At 39.4% G+C, this 17,984-nt stretch overlaps 1 protein-coding gene across 3 annotated transcripts in view; it reads left to right on the forward strand.

Annotated features, from left to right (window-relative positions):
* slc15a2 (solute carrier family 15 member 2) overlaps window positions 1-4,633 on the forward strand; it is a 113,811-nt gene extending 109,178 nt beyond the window's left edge. For all 3 annotated transcript variants that reach the window (XM_008109760.3, XM_062967404.1, XM_062967403.1), the window contains one exon: window positions 3,490-4,633. In XM_008109760.3, the coding sequence (XP_008107967.1) occupies window positions 3,490-3,684 (195 nt within the window). In that variant the 3' untranslated portion in view covers window positions 3,685-4,633. The remainder of the gene's footprint in view (window positions 1-3,489) is intronic.
* The last annotated feature ends 13,351 nt before the right edge of the window (window positions 4,634-17,984 follow it).

Here is a 17,984-nt window from a genome sequence, read left to right on the forward strand (position 1 = left end):
AGAGGCCACTGAGCAAATGAGCAATTAACTAATTAAGTGGAAGAGCTGATGCAACAAACAGGGCAGAATGCAATTAGTGCCCCTTCCAATTTAGTGCCCTCTCTCACAAATTAATAGGGGGGAAATAAAAATAAAAAATTACCCATTAACGCCAAGACATTTAGCTGAGCTCATGTGTTGGTATGCTGTGTAGCAGTAACAATACATGTGTATTTCTGGAAAATGTCTGTAGAAAGCAACCACTAGAAATTATAAAAGAGCAAATTAAACTAGATTCAAATGACTGTAAAGACCGGTTTGCGGATGTGGTATCGCTACAGAATTACTCCCACGTGGATAGTATCACATACCCTCCAACAGTCCTGATTTGACAGGAACAATCCTGGCCGTTCTGCTTTTTCAGATGCTTTTAAAACAAGCTTTTCCAGTTTACATCAATTGCTTCAACGTGAGATCAAAGTACCAAAGGAGTTTGCACTAAATTGACTCATTGGGAAAAGAGGAAGAGGTAGAATCTTGTCTTTCCCTATAGGCTCAGGTGAAAGCAAATTGTACGAGTATCTCCTAACTTTTGCCCATTCTTCTTGATTAATATTTTTCCATCTTGACCACACTTTAGTGTTGTTTTGCCAGAGATGTTCCAGCGTTCAGTTGTGTTGGAGGGCATGCTATCAAATTCATATGCACTCATTATCTAGCCTCTTTCTGATGAAATATAGGTCACTGCAAAGGGGCTTTAGACTGTAGGTATATGTTGTTGAGGGTTGTAGAAATAAATAAATAGAAGCTTTACTACAGGTTCTGAATCAAGATAAACACTGCAGTATAATAAAATGTCACTTAGGCTTGTGTAACAAGTAACAGTATCTTTACTCCAGTTCAAAAGTTCAAATAGAGCAATAAAATATATAGCAGCCTTTCTGGATTCACACAGAGAACATAGAGAATAAACAGTCCCTTTAAACAGTCTTTAAATATGCCTCGTTTGCCTTATAAATAGTCAGGCTTTGGAGAGTATGGTAGCCATTTCCTTCCTGACCAATTTCCAGTCAGCTCTCCTCCCTCTCCGAGATGAAAGTGGTAGTTAAAAACCGTTTGCCTCAGCACCAAGCTAGAGACAGCAGCCAATCGGAATCCTAGCTCCTGACTGGCTCAGCCAATCAGCTGTCGCCACATGCCCTTTCTAGTTAACTCACCACATCATGATGCCTCTTTTACAAACCCTCACATATGTTACTAGAAATAAAAAATAAATGGGTCCTAGAATAAATCAACTCTGAATTCTCTCTAGAAGTCATGATGACTAAACTGGCACTGTCATACTTTGGATGAATCATTAGAAGACTTGGGGACATGAGAGAAGCCTCCCAGCAGGATGGTAACACATCCGGGCATCCCCTGGGCAACGTGTCTGTAGACGGCCAATTCTCTCACACAAGAAGCAACTTGCAAGTTCTCAAGTCACTCCTGACAGAGTAAAAAAAATCAGAAGACATGACTTAATAGAAAATACGAAAATGCTTGGGAAGGCAATAGGAAAAGAGGAAGACCACATTCCAGATGATTAGACCCAATCGAAGAAGCCCTGAGTCTGCAAGACCTGAGCAGGACTGTTGATAATAGGGAGACTTGGAGTTCTTATCCATAGAATCACCAATAGATGGATTTAACAACAAATATATGGCTGCAGGAGTTTCTGTGATCTCCACTCTCCCTACATAGACACAGATGTAGATTTTACTATATTTATGAGAATTGCTGAAAGCATGTTGTAGTTGGCAGCATTTAGAAAAGTTACATTTTGAGGGCAAACATTCCCAGAATGAAGTATTAGCAAAGTGACTAAGGGCAGATTGTTCAATATTGATTTAGCTCTATGCTTTGTAAGTACACCAGGATCAAAGTGTCTTACGGTGTCAAAAGAATGTAGTGTAACATAATAATTCAAGATGATGCTCTCATACTTACACAATAGTAGTTCTTAAATAATGTTATACAAAGTAAGTTCTCCTATAACGAGATCATTGCATGCCTTAAAGGTCTGTGTTATAGGAAGTCATGCTCTACAAAGAAGCCGCAGTGGCACAATGGGTTAAACTCTGAACTGCTGACTTGAAGATTGAGTTGCTGACCTGAAGGTTGGCAGTTTGAATCTGCGAAATGGGATAAGTTCCTGTCTGTCAGCTCTAGCTTGCAGGGACATGAGAGAAGCCTCCCAGCAGGATGGTAACACATCCGGGTGTCCCCTAGGCAACGTCTCTGTAGACAGCCAATTCTCTCACACCAGAAGCAGTATGTTCTCAAGTCTCGTTTGACACAATAAAAATGCTCTAAATGTTAAAAAAATATCCAGATTTATGGAAAAATAGTTAATTTTTCATAAAATTTAATTATAAATGCAGTTGTTAGACCTTGCCATTGAAAAACATCATATGTATTTACAGCATGGATAGGCAAAGGGGTAGTGATTGCCAAGCCTTTGGACCCCCACCCCAAAATAGAGAGGACACAATATTTTAAAACCTGACAATGCTTGGCTTTTTGTACCAATCAAGTGTTGTGTAAATGCAACTTCTACCTCCTTCCCCCTCATTTACTTATGTCCCAACTTAAAATCTCATGCCTGTCTTGCAAATCCTCCCTCTTGCTTCATTCCAGTTTTGGCTTAAGATCTCATCCCTCCCAAATACTCCCACCCCTCTTTCCATGCAACAGACTCTCACCTGTCCCGTCATAAAATTTCATCCCTGACTTGCAAATCCAATGCTCAGGGCTGATAGCCTGAACCACTAAGATGTGATCTGACAGTGTTGCCACTTCACAGATGAGAAGCAGAGAGGCAATAATTTTGAATGCTCAAAATAGAATCCATTATAACCAATTCTGCTCTGCAAATGATTCCTTTATTATTGCCAACTTGTGTTGCAAGAACATGCTATAGCAGAATGTACTATATTTAATTATTCTTTTGAGAGTAACCTACATGCACACGTTGGGATATTGTGGTAAAGTGACTTCCAGTATCTGTGCCCCTGATGGCGCAGTGGGTTAAACCCTTGTGCCAGCAGGACTGATGACTTGAAGGTTGGGTTGATGACCTGAAGGTTGCCGGTTTGAATCCAACCTGGAGAGAGCGCGGATCAGCTCCAGTTCCATGCAGGGACATGAGAGAAGCCTCCCACAAGGATGGTAAAAACATCAAAACATCCAGGCGTCCCCTGGGCAACATCCTTGCAGTCAGCCAATTATCTCACACCAGAATCAACTTGCAGTTTCTCAGGTCACTCCTGACACACAAAAAAGTGTCTTATTCTGGAATTTGCTACCTTGTACGTTTCTAAAATATCCACCTAGAATATGGAGCACATTATGTAGAGGTTATATAATTTTGTAGTATGGGTTTGTACGCTATAAGAAAAAGCAAGGTATTTGCATTTTAAGTAAATGAACACAGTATTTCATATTTCTAAGAGACTTTTCTTTCCCCAGTGGGTCGAGTTTATCCTCTTTGCTGCTCTCCTCTTCATCGTGTTTGTCATTTTCTCCATCATGGGATATTTCTACATCAGTGTGGACCCGGAAGAACTCATCCCCAAAGAGGAGAAAGAAGAACTATCAAGCTGCAAAGATATGATAGACCTTGTTATCAAGAATACCGAAGTAGAAAATGGCTGTGGACACTGAATTGGGGGTTTCTGGACTTTTTGGTTTGAGAAGATGGCAAGAAAGTTGATTTGTTTTCAGGCTGATATTCTAAAAAAAAAAAAAAAAAAGCTCTCGTATTGTGGGTAAATTCCTTCCCTCGGAAAGTCAAATGAGTAAAATGACACAAATTCCTGGGAATGGCAGTGTTACCAATGTATGCAATGTCTTTGTAAAAGAATAAGTTTACATTACCCAGAAGGACACACCACTGAACTCAGTGAGACTTTAGTGGAGATGTGATCATATATTAAGGTTTCCTAAACAATGGCAGATTTATTTAGAAAACTTTGCAGAAAAGAAAAACATGATAAAGAACAAAGAGTAAATCTGTTGAAATGGGAGTTGCACTGTGACTAATCAGTCCTATTCATTTCATTGGGTTCACTATAAGTAGATAAGATTAACATTGGATTTAACTCAATATAAATAAAACTGCAAACTAAAACAAGTTTGAATCCATACCAAGTACTGCAAAAATGCTGGAGCCCAGGAGATATTTTTCAGTATATTTCTTGGTTCTTGTAAGACTTTTATAATTCTACTTTTTTTCTTGTATCTCCATTCTGTTAAAGACAGACAAAAGCTACAGGCAAGAATCCAGAGGGACAGATGGATACATGGCACACTTTCCTCACACATACTGTGTTTCCCCCAAAATAAGACAGTGTCTTATATTAATTTTGCTCCCAAAGGTACGCCAGGTCTTATTTTCAGGGGATGTCCTATTTTACCATGAAGAAGAATTCACATTTGTTGTTGAACAAAACAACCAGCATAACCAGACAAACTGTGAATCCTATCAAGAATTTCTTGTTACTGCCATTATTTCCATGTACTACAATCTATGGTATGTACATTAACCAACCCTGCATGCTCTGGTATTATGTTTGGCGGGCATGCTTCCAAATAAAAACTTTGCTACGTCTTACATTCGGGGAGGCCTTATATTTAGCAATTCAGCAAAACCTCTACTAGGTCTTATTTTAGGGATATCTTATTTTCAGGGAAACAGGGTAGTCCAGAAGTCTCTCTTTCTTGGAACTAAATCTGCCCCTGAAATGTCAAAAACTGATTTTAAAAAGTCCCCAAATATTCACATACAAAGCAGCATTTCTGTAGAGTTATTGACACCAGTAGGCTCTCATTTTCTTTTCTCCCATATTTCCTCTAAACAGTTCCTATACCAGTGGTTCTCAACCTGTGGGTCCCCAGATGTTTTGGCCTTCAACTCCCAGAAATCCTAGCAGCTGGTAAACTGGCTGGGATTTCTGGGGGTTGTAGGCCAAAACACCTGGGACCCACAGGTTGAGAACCACTATTCTATACCATGCTCAAGGGAAATGTTAATGAGCACATAAAGCTTTAGATTGTGGTTTGAGACAGGAGTTCAAAACATTCACTTTCCAGATGATTTTATACTACAACTCCTGTAATCCTGTCCTTAGCTCTGCTAGCTAAGAGTGATGGATGTTTGTAGCCAAAAATATTTCTGCAGCCAAAGTTACCCATCCTCGAACTTAGGACTTTCCAGCCAGTCTAGAACTGTGGCTTCAGAGAAACCGAATCCATGGTATTTGTATTATCTATATATATAAAAGAGTGATGGCATCACGGCAATTCACAAAACAACAAAAGTACAGGCCCCCCAACCTCAAAATTTGACAACACAACCCATCATCCACGCCTCAAGGTTGATACAACAAAAAGAAAAGAAAAATAAAGTCCTAATTAGAGGGAGAGCAATAATTTTTTTTTATCCAATTGCTGCCAGTTTAGAGGGCTAATCTCTGCCCACTTGGTTGCCTAGCAACCAAGGGACAGCCAGGTTTCAGTTAGGGGACAGGCAGATTTAGGCCTCACTTAGACTTCTTCCACAGATTATCAGATTTGCACTGGATTATATGGCAGTGTAGACTCAAGGCCCTTCCACACAGCTATATAACCCATTTATAATCTTATATTATCTGCTTTGCACTGGATTATCTTGAGTCCACACTACCATATAATCCACTTCAGTGTGCATTTTATACAGCTGTGAAGAAGGGGCCTCATATAATCCAGTTCTGAGCAAATAATATAAGATTAGAAATATACAGTAGAGTCTCACTTATCCAACGTAAACAGGCTGGCAGGATAAGTGAATATGTTGGATAATAAGAAGGGATTCAGGAAAAGCCAATTAAACATCAAATTAGGTAATCGTTATACAAATTAAGCACCAAAACATCATATTATACAACAAATTTGACAGAAAAAGTAGTTCCATGCGCAGTAATGCTATGTAGTATTTACAGTAGAGTCTCACTTATCCAACATTCTGGATTATCCAACGCATTTTTGTAGTCAATGCTTTCAATATATCGTGATATTTTGGTGCTAAATTCATAAATACAGTAATTACTACATAGCATTACTGTGTACTGAACTACTTTTTCTGACAAATTTGTTGTCTAACATGATGTTTTGGTGCTTAATTTGTAAAATCATAACTTAATTTGATGTTTAATAGGGTTATCCTTAATTCCTCATTATCCAACATATTCGCTTATCCAACGTTCTGCCGGCCCGTTTATGTTGGATAAGTGAGACTCTACTGTACTGTATTTACAAATTTACCACTAAAATATCACAATGAATTTAAAACACTGACTACAAAAACATTGATTATGAAAAGGCAGACTGCATTGGATAATCCAGAACATTGTATAAGCGAATGTTGGATAAGTGAGATTCTTCTTTAATATGAAATAATTACTGGGATAGAATAATACAAAACAATATAATCTCTAAAACCAGGACAGTAAATAAACAGGGGAATTCCACACAGGAAACAATCGGGGCCAGCTAACACCTCCCAACAAAGTATTCCCATCATCAAAGTCTGGAAAATCCTCTGTTTTCTCAGGGCCACAGACAGTAGAAGCACATAAAATATCGCAAACAACACCACTCTGAAAACAAGGGAATTCCAGACAGGAAACAATCAGGGCCAGCTAACACCTCCCAACAAAGTATTCCCATCATCAAAGTCTGGAAAATCCTCTGTTTTCTCAGGGCCACAGACAGTAGAAGCACATAAAATATCGCAAACAACACCACTCTGAAAACAAGGGAATTCCAGACAGGAAACAATCAGGGCCAGCTAACACCTCCCAACAAAAAATTCACTCAGGGAGGAAACAGCCAGGCTTTAAAGCTGCAAGGCCATTACATCCTAATCATTTTTCCTAATTGCAGCATTCATACTTGCCTCCAACAAACAAAAAAAACCAATCAGAAATATTGTATATTCACAACCTTTAGGAAATAATATCCCCTGATGGCGCAGCGTGTTAAAGCACTGAGCTGCTGAACTTCTGGACCGAAAGGCCACAGGTTTGAATTGGGGGAGCGGAGAGAGCCCCCACTGTTAGCCCCAGCTTCTGCCAACCCAGAAGTTTGAAAACATGCAAATGTGAGTGCATCAATAGGTACTGCTCTGGCGGGAAGGTAACGCCGCTCCATGCAGTCATCCCACATGACCTTGGAGGAGTCTATGGACAACGCTGGCTCTTCGGCTTAGAAATGGAGATGAGCACCAACCTCCAGAGTCAGACACGACTGGACTTAATGTCAGGGGAAAACCTTGACCCTTGACCTTAACTACCACCAATTCCTCAATACTTTATTTCCCATACCACCAGACTTCGCCACAGCAACGCGTGGCCGGGCACAGCTAGTTCTTAATACAACTTTACTGAGCAGATTGACCTCAAGTGTTCTGCAATTTCATATGTGTCATGGATGAGGAGATGCTGCTGAAAGGCTCAGCAGTAGAGCTGGAGCCCAGCCGTGCCCAGAAGCTTGCTCAGCCAAGCCCTGAAGCAACATCCATGGAATGAACTACTACTCAGCCTACTGAACAAGAGCAAGCGGGTTCCTCTGAGCAGGCTGACAAAGAGATCATTATTCCAGCTTTCATGGACCTGCAAAAAGAGAAGTCTCAGCTGTGCAGGTCCTCGAGATTAGCTGAGAAAAGGACCAACAACAGGTAAAACCTGTGAACTTGGGACTTAAGGAGCTCAGGGATGGCACCTAGTTGTTGTCTGCAATGTCAGTTCTAGAAGCCATGACTTTGGACTCTTGATCTTCAGAAACATGTTGCTGTTTGAGGACTGTAAATTTTTGACTTCTCCAGATTGTATTATACTAAACTCACTTTCTTGACCATTGACATATCCTTGATCCTTGGCTATGTTGACTACACTTCATGGGAGTTGTAGTTTAGAGATAGCAAGAGGCTCAGAGGTTTCCCAGAACTTCCATGAAACTTGGTAGATTCCCAGAAAGAAATACTACACTCAACAAACGACAAACTTACGATTTTACATCTGTCCATTTCATTTAATTTTCTCAGCCTGGATCTTTCACAACATTTCAATCAAATTTATTCCACAGGAATGTTGTGAGGATAAGCTCTGGGGTAGGCTGTTTTATAAGAAAACTCAGAAAGAAAATGTAGCTAAAGACGTCATGATGAAAAGACTCGCACTCACTAGTCAAAAGACTATGGTTATTTTGTGGAAGCTAAGTTCTAATATGTTGGACTGATTTCAATGGGGATTTTCACAGGAAGACTTTCACCATTTCATTGGATACATAATTAGCATATGCATCTATTGGGGCTAATGAACTGGATGCAAATATGAAAATTCCTGTGCACTGGGAGAATCTAGATGGCGTGTCCCTCTAAACTCTTAAACCCATAAATAATAGAGAGACCAAGTCATGTAAGAATCAGGACATAAGAACTCAAAGCTTTCTGTAACTGGAAGGAAAAGATTAATTTTTGATCTTGTCGTTCTTCAGGCTCAAAGGAGAGCAGATAAGAACATAAATGATGCCTTTTGCTCTTACAAGAGAATGAATCAGGGATACATCCATTTCTTTCTCAAAGCCTAGAAGTGCAACTTTCAACAATGTAATAATATAATTGTCCAATTTCTCAGTCTGTAACAAGCATGAGCCATTTGGTGCTTGAAAGTTATAGCCTCGTAATGAGTGGTCCAGCTCTAATATCTATCCTAGGTGGATGAAGGTTTGCTTTTTATAGATGTTCTTGCAGTTAGGAAAGGCAGGCTACAACTTGGATGAATTGCAGTGGCATTGTCTAATGAGAAATCTAGCGAAATGAGATTTAAAAATAAAACAGTCACAACCTGTGGGAATTCACCCGATGGATTGTCTCATATTTCACCCTGACAGTTCTGAGATGTTTGACCTAAGGGTGGTAATTCACAATGCAGAGATCCTCACATTGTGGCCCAAACTGCATTTGCTACGTGTCTTAGGAAACAGACAAGCAGAGACGTTAGGGGCAGCTTGCAGGAAGTATTGTTTCAATACTAGAATTGTCTTTGTTTTGAGATGGAAGGAGGCATTGTGTGTGTATCCATGAATAATGGCAGATGAAGCAGCATGTGAGAAAAGAACAAAGGAAAAGAGATTCTATATGACTGGTGTAAGTTTCCTAGCTCAACGGCTGGCCCTCGGTATCCTCAGATTTTGCATCCATGAATTCAGCCAACCACAACTTGAGAATATTCAGGGGAAGAAAACCCCAAAAGCAATCACCGAGTTTGTCATTTTATATAAGGGATACCATTTTACTACACCATTGTTTATAATGGGACTTGAGCATCCACAGCATCCATGGTTGATAGTCCTGACAATCTTCATAACCCTTCTTCCAACAAGAGCCACTTCATTGATTGAAATCAAGAAACAGAACTAGGTGTGGCTACTGTCAGGATTGGAGCTATTGCATGTTCAGAGGTGAGAAGGAAGCTTGAAGAGTGATAGTTAATGTCATGATCTTGGCTAAACCAGATGTCTCCCTGATTTGTCTGGTGAGCCTATACTATAGTGTACTGTTTATCACTGTTTTGATTTGACGCATGTATCACAGTAATGTGGACCTAAACTTTCAAATAGGACTGAAGTGTAAAGTTGCTAGACTGTTAGAGTAAAAACTGGAAAGCTCTCATGGCTGGAATCACTGGGTTGTTGTGCATTTTCCAGGCTGCATGGCCATGTTCCAGAAGTATTCTTTCCTGACGTTTCACCCACATTTACGGCAGGCATTCTTAGAGGTTATGAGGATGCCTGCCATAGAAGTGGGCAAAACATCAGGAGAAAATGCTTCTGGAACATGGCCATACAGCCCGGAAAATGCACAACAAGCTAGATGTTAATTGTTCTGTGCCCACCTTTTACCACCTGTAAAAGTAGAGGGACTTTTATAATTTGCATCAACCCATTCTTACCCTTGGAATGTGTCTTTATTAACAAAACTTTCAAACTCAGTAGTACTTTTTCCAACAAAAGGATCCAATCAGCAAGTAATGAATATTGCATTGCAAATGTAGTACCTCAATACTTCAGAGTGACCTTCCCAGAGGTCTGATAAGCCAATTTATTTCAACAGTGGGCTTTGACATTTAAAATGCCTTTCCAAAAGGTCCTTTGCTCTAGCAGTAGTTTGGGATTATGTGAATTCTTGTTTATGTAGTCTATGAAGGAAAGCCATTTCTATATTAAGGTATCATTGTTGATAAATACTTATAAGGCTTTTATTTCATGCATGAAAGAAGATTTTTTTAAACATCCAGATTACATGGTGACAGCCCACCATTATCACACTGCACAGTTATAACGCTATCATTCCACTTTGACATGGTTGCATCCCATGGAAGCTCAAGAACTCTGGCTGAGAACTTCAAATATCCCTCCTAAATTGTAAATCCCAGGATTCCATAAGATGTTGCCATGGCAGTCAAAGTGGAATAATAGTGCTATATGTTGGAATTCAATCCCACACTGCCCAAATCTGCAGTTCTCAATGAGGAGTAGATAGCAAGATTAGGATAATCTGAGGGATTCCCTTCCCTCATGTCTCCTGTATGACAGTTGGAGAGTATCTATTTATTTTCTCCTCTCTGTTTCTGCTCTCATGCTGATTGGTTGTGTAGAATTGATACTTTTCTATTGCAAGCCTTTACTTTTGACTTCTGCTTTCTACATCAGAGTGTGTGCTGTGTATATTGTGTATCAAGAGGGATTTTTCCCTCTCTTTTGAACCCAAGAAAAGATGGAGTTAGAGAGTAGCTCAGACCCAGTTATTTACTATGAATCAAAGTAGTTATGAATTTTGTAAATAAACCTTTGTTAATTATAAAGATTGAACTCTGCATGTTTGCTTCCTAAGCTCTAAATTCTTCAGAGCCACGTGGCACTTCACGCTCTGCTTGCTGTGAGCTGAATGCTCAACTATAAGTATCCTGTTTTTGTATTTTGGATGATTTGGGAGTTTTCCTTAACGGCAAAATCCTAACACTATAATCATGTAGTGTGATAAAACAGCTTAGAAATAATGTGGGAACACACACAGTGACTTGGTCCACAAGTTGCCTAAGTGTGAAGATAATGAAAAGTAATATTTTTAGATTAACCTGGACCTTTCATGAGAACTGCTTATGGCACTGGTAGAGGGGCTGGTACAAGGCCATTGTACGAGGAATGTTAGAGATTCTAGGGACAACAGGTAAACAAATAGCTGCTTCAGTGTCTCTAAGGGAATTCCACACACACACATCCTGGACACCCTTGATTTAAAATCCATAGCATGGAGGGAAAGCTCTGCCTAAGCAAGGGAAATGACCTCGTAAAAGGGGATTATTATTTTTTTCAGACACAGACAAGCTTATGGAACTGCTAAAGCAAAACCCACCTGCAATTCAAGGATTATAATATAATTGCACTATGCTTTGCATGAGAGCAATTCAGAGAGCAATAGTACAAGAAAAGAGCTAGAAAATTCTCTTCAGTGAGGTCAAACAGCACTTTCAACAGTTTGAGATGCTTGTTACAGAAAGTAATGCTTTACAGCCCCACGGTGCTGAAGCATTACTTGTTTTTCCTCTCTTTCTGTTTATGCTGATAATATTCAGGGATTACTTAAGTGCATTATTCAAGAAATGTGTTCATTTTTGTCTAAATTCTGTTTTATGATACAATGCAAATTCACTCTGCAACAGCTAAATTGGATAAGGATGAGGATTCCCGAGCTGCTTCCAAATTGAATCACAGATAGAAAATAGGCTTCTTACTCTTCCCAAATCCCATGCCTGAAGGAACAAATGAATTCCAGGAGAGGGAAGCACGAACCAACATGATTTTAAATCCTCGGACATTAGAATTTTTGTAAATCTTCTGCTTTTGGCATCACGTGAATAAAAAACATTGGAAATGTTCTTTTTTGCAATGCAGTTATCAGACTACCAGGGATTTATCATCTTTAACTGCAGAAGGCTACTGATACAATGAGATATTCATTAAAGCACAGACTATCCAAAAAGTATTAGAGAAAAAACACAACTCCCCCCCCCCCCAAAAAAAAACAACATTTTGGGGGATTAATAGTTTTTGCACCCTGGAGGCCTTAATTAAAAGAGACCTCTTCCAAGAGCATAAAAAGTAATTTTCTATATAGCACAAATCTTTATTTTCAGTTCACTTTGCCAAATACTCTCTGACTCCTATTTTGCTAAATGTGGTAGAAGAGGATATGGTCTTCCATCCTTTACAAATAAAGGTAAATTCCTCCCTGCAATATCATACATAGTTGCAGTCATGAAGTTCTTTTTTATGTTTCGTATTTTGGAATTCTGAGAACTTGGTTGAGACAGATGAGCCATGTTACACATGTTAGTGTAAGCCATAGATAAAGATAAAGGTTTTCCCCTGACGATAAGTCCAGTCGTGATCGACTCTGGGGGTTGGTGCTCATCTCCATTTCTAAGCCAAAGAGCCGGCGTTGTCCATAGACACCTCCAAGGTCATGTGGCTGGCATGACTGCATGGAGTGCCGTTACCTTCCCGCCAGAGCGGTACCTATTGATCTACTCACATTTGCATGTTTTCAAACTGCTAGGTTGGCAGGAGCTGGGGATAACAGCGGGCGCCCATTCCGCTCCCGGGATTTGAACCTGGCACCTTTTGGTCCCCAAGTTCAGCAGCTCAGCGCTTTAGCGCACTGTGCCATAGAGAACCGGAAAACTAGTTCTGGTGAGATCCAGAACTAGAAGATACATGCATATTATGTAACTGTGTATCCTGATGCTACCACTCCAAAACGTATATTGCAAGCAGTGCACCACACATGACACTGCCATTGTTGGAGAGGGAGGGAATGAGCAGGGACATACTCAATTACTTATTTTCCTATAACTGGGTGCACTGTAGCAGGAAGCTCCTGTAGATGATATTCTTGCAGCACATCTAGCTGCGGGAAAATAGCCCATCTATCCTCCCACTCCAACAGTGCAGAAATGGTTGTGGGAGGCTGCACTGCTTACAATTTGAGTTTGGGGTGGATTTTGGTAAAATAATTAGTTGCAATGATGCACATCCAACCTACACCTTCAAAATTCACTAATAGCATGTCAGCCTACTGTTTAGTGTCAGAGTCCTTTGCCTGCAAATTGTTAAGAATAGTTTTCTGATTTTAATTCCCTTCAAACTTTGTGACTACTGGCTCATCTTAATGTAGCTTTCTCCAGATCTTACATATATGCTTAGAGCTATCATTCCTGTCCAATATTTGGGAATGATGGGAGTTGCAAGGAGTTCCATAAGGGAACTCCTAGCATAAACCTATGCTAGGTTGGGCATGCATCATCGCAGCTCAAAAACGTATCTTCCACTATGAGCCACCTTGAAGATTAAGATCATCTGGGGAGGCCCTGCTCTTGGTCCCTCCTGCCTTGCAAGCGCGGCTGGCGGGGACGAGGGATAGGGCCTTCTTAGTGGTGGTCCCTCGGCTGTGGAACTCTCTCTCCAACGACATCAGATCTGCTCCCTCCCTGCTAGCCTTCAGAAGGAAAGTAAAAACATGGCTCAAGGATCAGGCTTTCGGTAATTAGTACAGACCTGGAATTATGTACAATTTGACGACTGAATGGCCTTGGACTATGATTTTCAGATTATGTGATTTTAATACTGAATGTAATTGTTTTAAATGCTTTAAATGTTTAATATGTATTAATTTTAATTTTAATTGATTTTAAGTCACTGTATGTTTTTCAAGGCATCTAATGGTTGCCATATGTAGAGAAAGGTGGGGTAGAAATAAGGTAAATAAATAATAAGTTCAAACTCGATTCTGTTCAGAACAGCTTATAGTAATTTAATCAAACTTCTTAAACTGTGAGCCATGCCCCTATATGGGGTCACTGTAAATGAATGTTGAGGTTGCAAAATATTTGGCAACAAAAGATTTCTGAACACCACCTAGTGGCTATTTTACACATTTACATGAATCTTTTAGCAACAATGTATATTGTTTACAGTGGGCTCTGCGGAAAATGCTTCAGCTGTACTTCATAACGAGGGAAGATCAGCCTATCTTCTTTAGCAAGCCTTGAAAATATGGATTTTTCTTTTCAGTTTCAGAAATACTCCCCTTCACATTTTGGTTCTAAAAAACATAAGTTGGGTTCATAAACCATCATAAACCACACTCAACTGAAATCAAAAACATCAGTCACCAACATCAGGAAGAATTTGCTTAGTTATGAATACATAAAATTTGTTTAGTTGTTAAGACAAAGGTTTAAAACCTGGGATTCCATTAAAAATTTGTTAAATGCATTTTAGCTTGAAATTAGGACAAAATTTCTAACAATTTCTAAAATGGCCCTAAACATACTTCTGCAGTATTGTATTATGCAAAGCAACGTTCTCAGCATTATCATAAAATGAAATTATCGATCTGAAAAATGTTGAAGATGCTCTACATCCTGCAGTATCAGATATTTTGCTAAAATTTAATTCTTTATGTAAAAATAAACAAGCACGTCTATGTAAGTAGTATGCAAATTTGCTTTAATCTTTAATAAATGGTAACATTATATGTCTTCTTCCTAATGTTTGTTCCATGAATTCACAGGATTCGCTTGTTTGCTCTTGTTCTCCACTTGTTCCTATCAGTTGTGTCTGTCATTGTGAGTCTTGCTTCAGCCATGTCGGATTTCAAATGGTTGAGTCAGCGCCTTTTAAATCTGTCACATGGCCTGGCATCTGCAACTTCAATATTCAGTGCAGTTTTAGCCAGTGAACCCTCATCATTTCGTTGCAAATGTCCAAACCATCTCAGACAGGATTCCTTCATCTTCTCAGTGATCAGAGCAACTCTGAAGATGGAGTGCATTGTATCATTTGGAATCTGTCCTTCAGGGTAACATCCATTGACCACCTGAGCATCCGCATTTCCATAGTGTGCGCAGTTTGCTTGACAGGTATCATTATATGTATGCCATGGAGCCCCCAATGGCACAGTGGGTTAAACCCTTGTGCTGGCAGGTTGGGTTGCTGACCTGAAGGTTGCCGGTTTGAATCCAACCCGGGGGAGAGGGCAGATGAGCTCCCTCTATCAGCTCCAGCTCCATGTGGGGACATGAGAGAAGCCTCCCACAAGGATGGTAAAGCATCAAAACATCTGGGTGTCCCCTGGGCAACATCCTTGCAGATGGCCAATTCTCTCACACCAGAAGCAACTTGCAGTTTCTCAAGTCACTCCTGACACAAAAAAATGTATGCCAAAGAATGGTTTTAAAATAAATTATTGATAATAAATTCTAAATAAAAGGTTTGATTTTCATACCTATTTTATATACTTATATACATAAAAACATACCTGGCAAAAAGGGATCATGAGTGGAAAAAGTTTAAGAAGCCTTGACTTAAATTAGTCTTGCCTACTATAATGTGTCGCTTTTATTTTAATGCGATTAAAATGTGACCAGCATATTCTGAATATCAGCTCATGTATTTAAGGCTGTAGCTTAATCTAGAGCCTGTGTAAAAAAGTATTTTTCTCTGATTCACTACCAAAGATAAAGCTGTATGTCTGTGATCTCAAACATATTTCTCTATAAGAAACTCTCCCATCGTAGTCTCTGAGGATTATCTTCTAAAATAAACACACATGAGGTCAGGCTTGGATCAGTTTTCTTATGAAGAGGGATACCGTTGCCTCACTGCTAATGAAATGGGGAAATTCAAGGTCACATTAATCTACACAGTCTGGTGGTAGTAACCTTTTTTTTTTCATTTATAAGACCCATTGTTCTTTTTAAGGGGAATGCTGTTAGCGATTTCAGGTTTATGCTATTATTCCAGCCAGCAAAACCAGCAAATTCATTGTAAAACAAAACCAACATAATCATAATTTCCAGTACATAAATTTATTATTATTGACACAATGACATTGTATGACACAGCAAACAAAATAGATATGCTGGATTTCGTATCACAAAATTACAAGTCGAACACTTCCCAAGTGTTTATTATTATTATTATTATTATTATTATTATTATTATTATTATCATTATCATTATTTCATTGTATGACACAGCAAACAAGATAGATATGCTGGATTTCATTTCACAAAATCACAAGTCGAACACTTCCCAAGTGTCTGGGACTGTGTGATGTATTTTCGGATGATGCGTGCAGATCCCAGTAGGGTGGCCTTTTGCAGTTGACAGGTCATAATTTTGTCAATGTCTATTGTTTCCAAATGCCAGCTGAGATCTTTTGGCACGGCACCCAGTGTGCCCATCACCACCGGGACCACCTGCACTGGTTTCTGCCAGAGTCTTTGAAGTTCAATCTTAAGGTCCTGATAGCGGCTGAATTTTCCCTGTTGCTTTTCGTCAATGCGACTGTCACCTGGGATGGCAATATCAATGATCCAAACCTTTTTCTTTTCCACAACTGTGATGTCTGGTGTGTTGTGTTCCAGAACTTTGTCAGTCTGGATTCGGAAGTCCCACAGTATCTTTGCGTGCTCATTTTCCAATACTTTTGCAGGTTTGTGTTCCCACCAGTTCTTTCCTTCTGGCAGGTGGTACTTGAGGCATAAGTTCCAATGAATCATTTGGGCCACATAGTTGTGCCTCTGTTTGTAGTCTGTCTGTGCGATTTTCTTACAGCAGCTGAGGATATGATCAATGGTTTCATCGGTTTCCTTGCACAGTCTGCATTTTGGGTCATCAGCTGATTTTTCGATCTTGGCCTTAATTGCATTTGTTCTGATGGCTTGCTCCTGGGCTGCAAGGATCAGGCCTTCTGTCTCCTTCTTCAGGGTCCCATTCGTGAGCCAGAGCCAGGTCTTCTCCTTATCAGCTTTTCCTTCAATTTTGTCAAGGAACTTTCCATGCAATGTTTTGTTGTGCCAGCTGTCAGCTCTAGTTTGTAGTGCGTTTTTTTTGTACTGGTTTTTTGTCTGCTGTGCTTTGAGGAGTTTCTGATTTTTGACTTCAATCAAAGCAGGTTGTTGTTATTATTATTATTATTATTATTAGTATTATTATATTGTATGACACAGCAAACAAGATAGATATGCTGGTTTTCTTATCACAAAATCACAAGTCGAATACTTCCCAAGTGTCCCAAGTGATGTATTTTCAGATGATGCACGCAGATCCCAGTAGGGTGGCCTTTTGAAGTTGGCAGATCGTAATTTTGTCAATGTCTTTTGTTAATAATAATAATAATAATAATAATAATAATAATAATAATAATAATAATAATATTTATTATGATGTTTATACTCTGCTTTTCTCTCCACGGGAGACTCAAAGCAGCTTTTAAGAATGAGAGCCAGCTCAAAACATTTTGCTGCCTGAGACAAGAGGTAATAAATTAAATGCTGGTTAAGTTATTTTGGCACTTGTAAATCCTACAAAGAAAAGAAAAAACCCTTTCACCTATCCCGGTAGTAAAATAAACCCATTAATTAAGACTACAACCTTATGCTTTCTAGGCAAACAGCTGAGAAATGACAGGGCAATATAGAGATGATGAACTGAAGTACATTATGGAGATATCACAGGTAGTAGAAATCCAATGGGAGAAACTATGAGCCATTTCAGACAGGTCCTATAGTCCAGGATCGGATCCTAGGTTTTCTATTTATCCCAAATTATCTGGCAGTGCAGACTCATATAATCCAGTCTAAAGCAGAAAACCTGGGATCAGATCCTAGGATATAGGAGCTGTCTGGAAGGGGCCTATATTTGCCATAGGAGATGGTTATTGGTGGTCAGATTTGGGGCTCTTTACTACATGTATCCTGTGGGCAACATTTCACTCACTTTTGTATTGGGGGTGGCTTACCTCAATAGATGTAAATCATATGAATTGTCATGGTCGCTCCTTTTCTTAGCACATTTTT

The sequence above is a fragment of the Anolis carolinensis genome, chromosome 1 (genome assembly GCF_035594765.1).
Source record: "Anolis carolinensis isolate JA03-04 chromosome 1, rAnoCar3.1.pri, whole genome shotgun sequence".
Classification (NCBI taxonomy): Eukaryota; Metazoa; Chordata; class Lepidosauria; order Squamata; family Dactyloidae; genus Anolis; species Anolis carolinensis.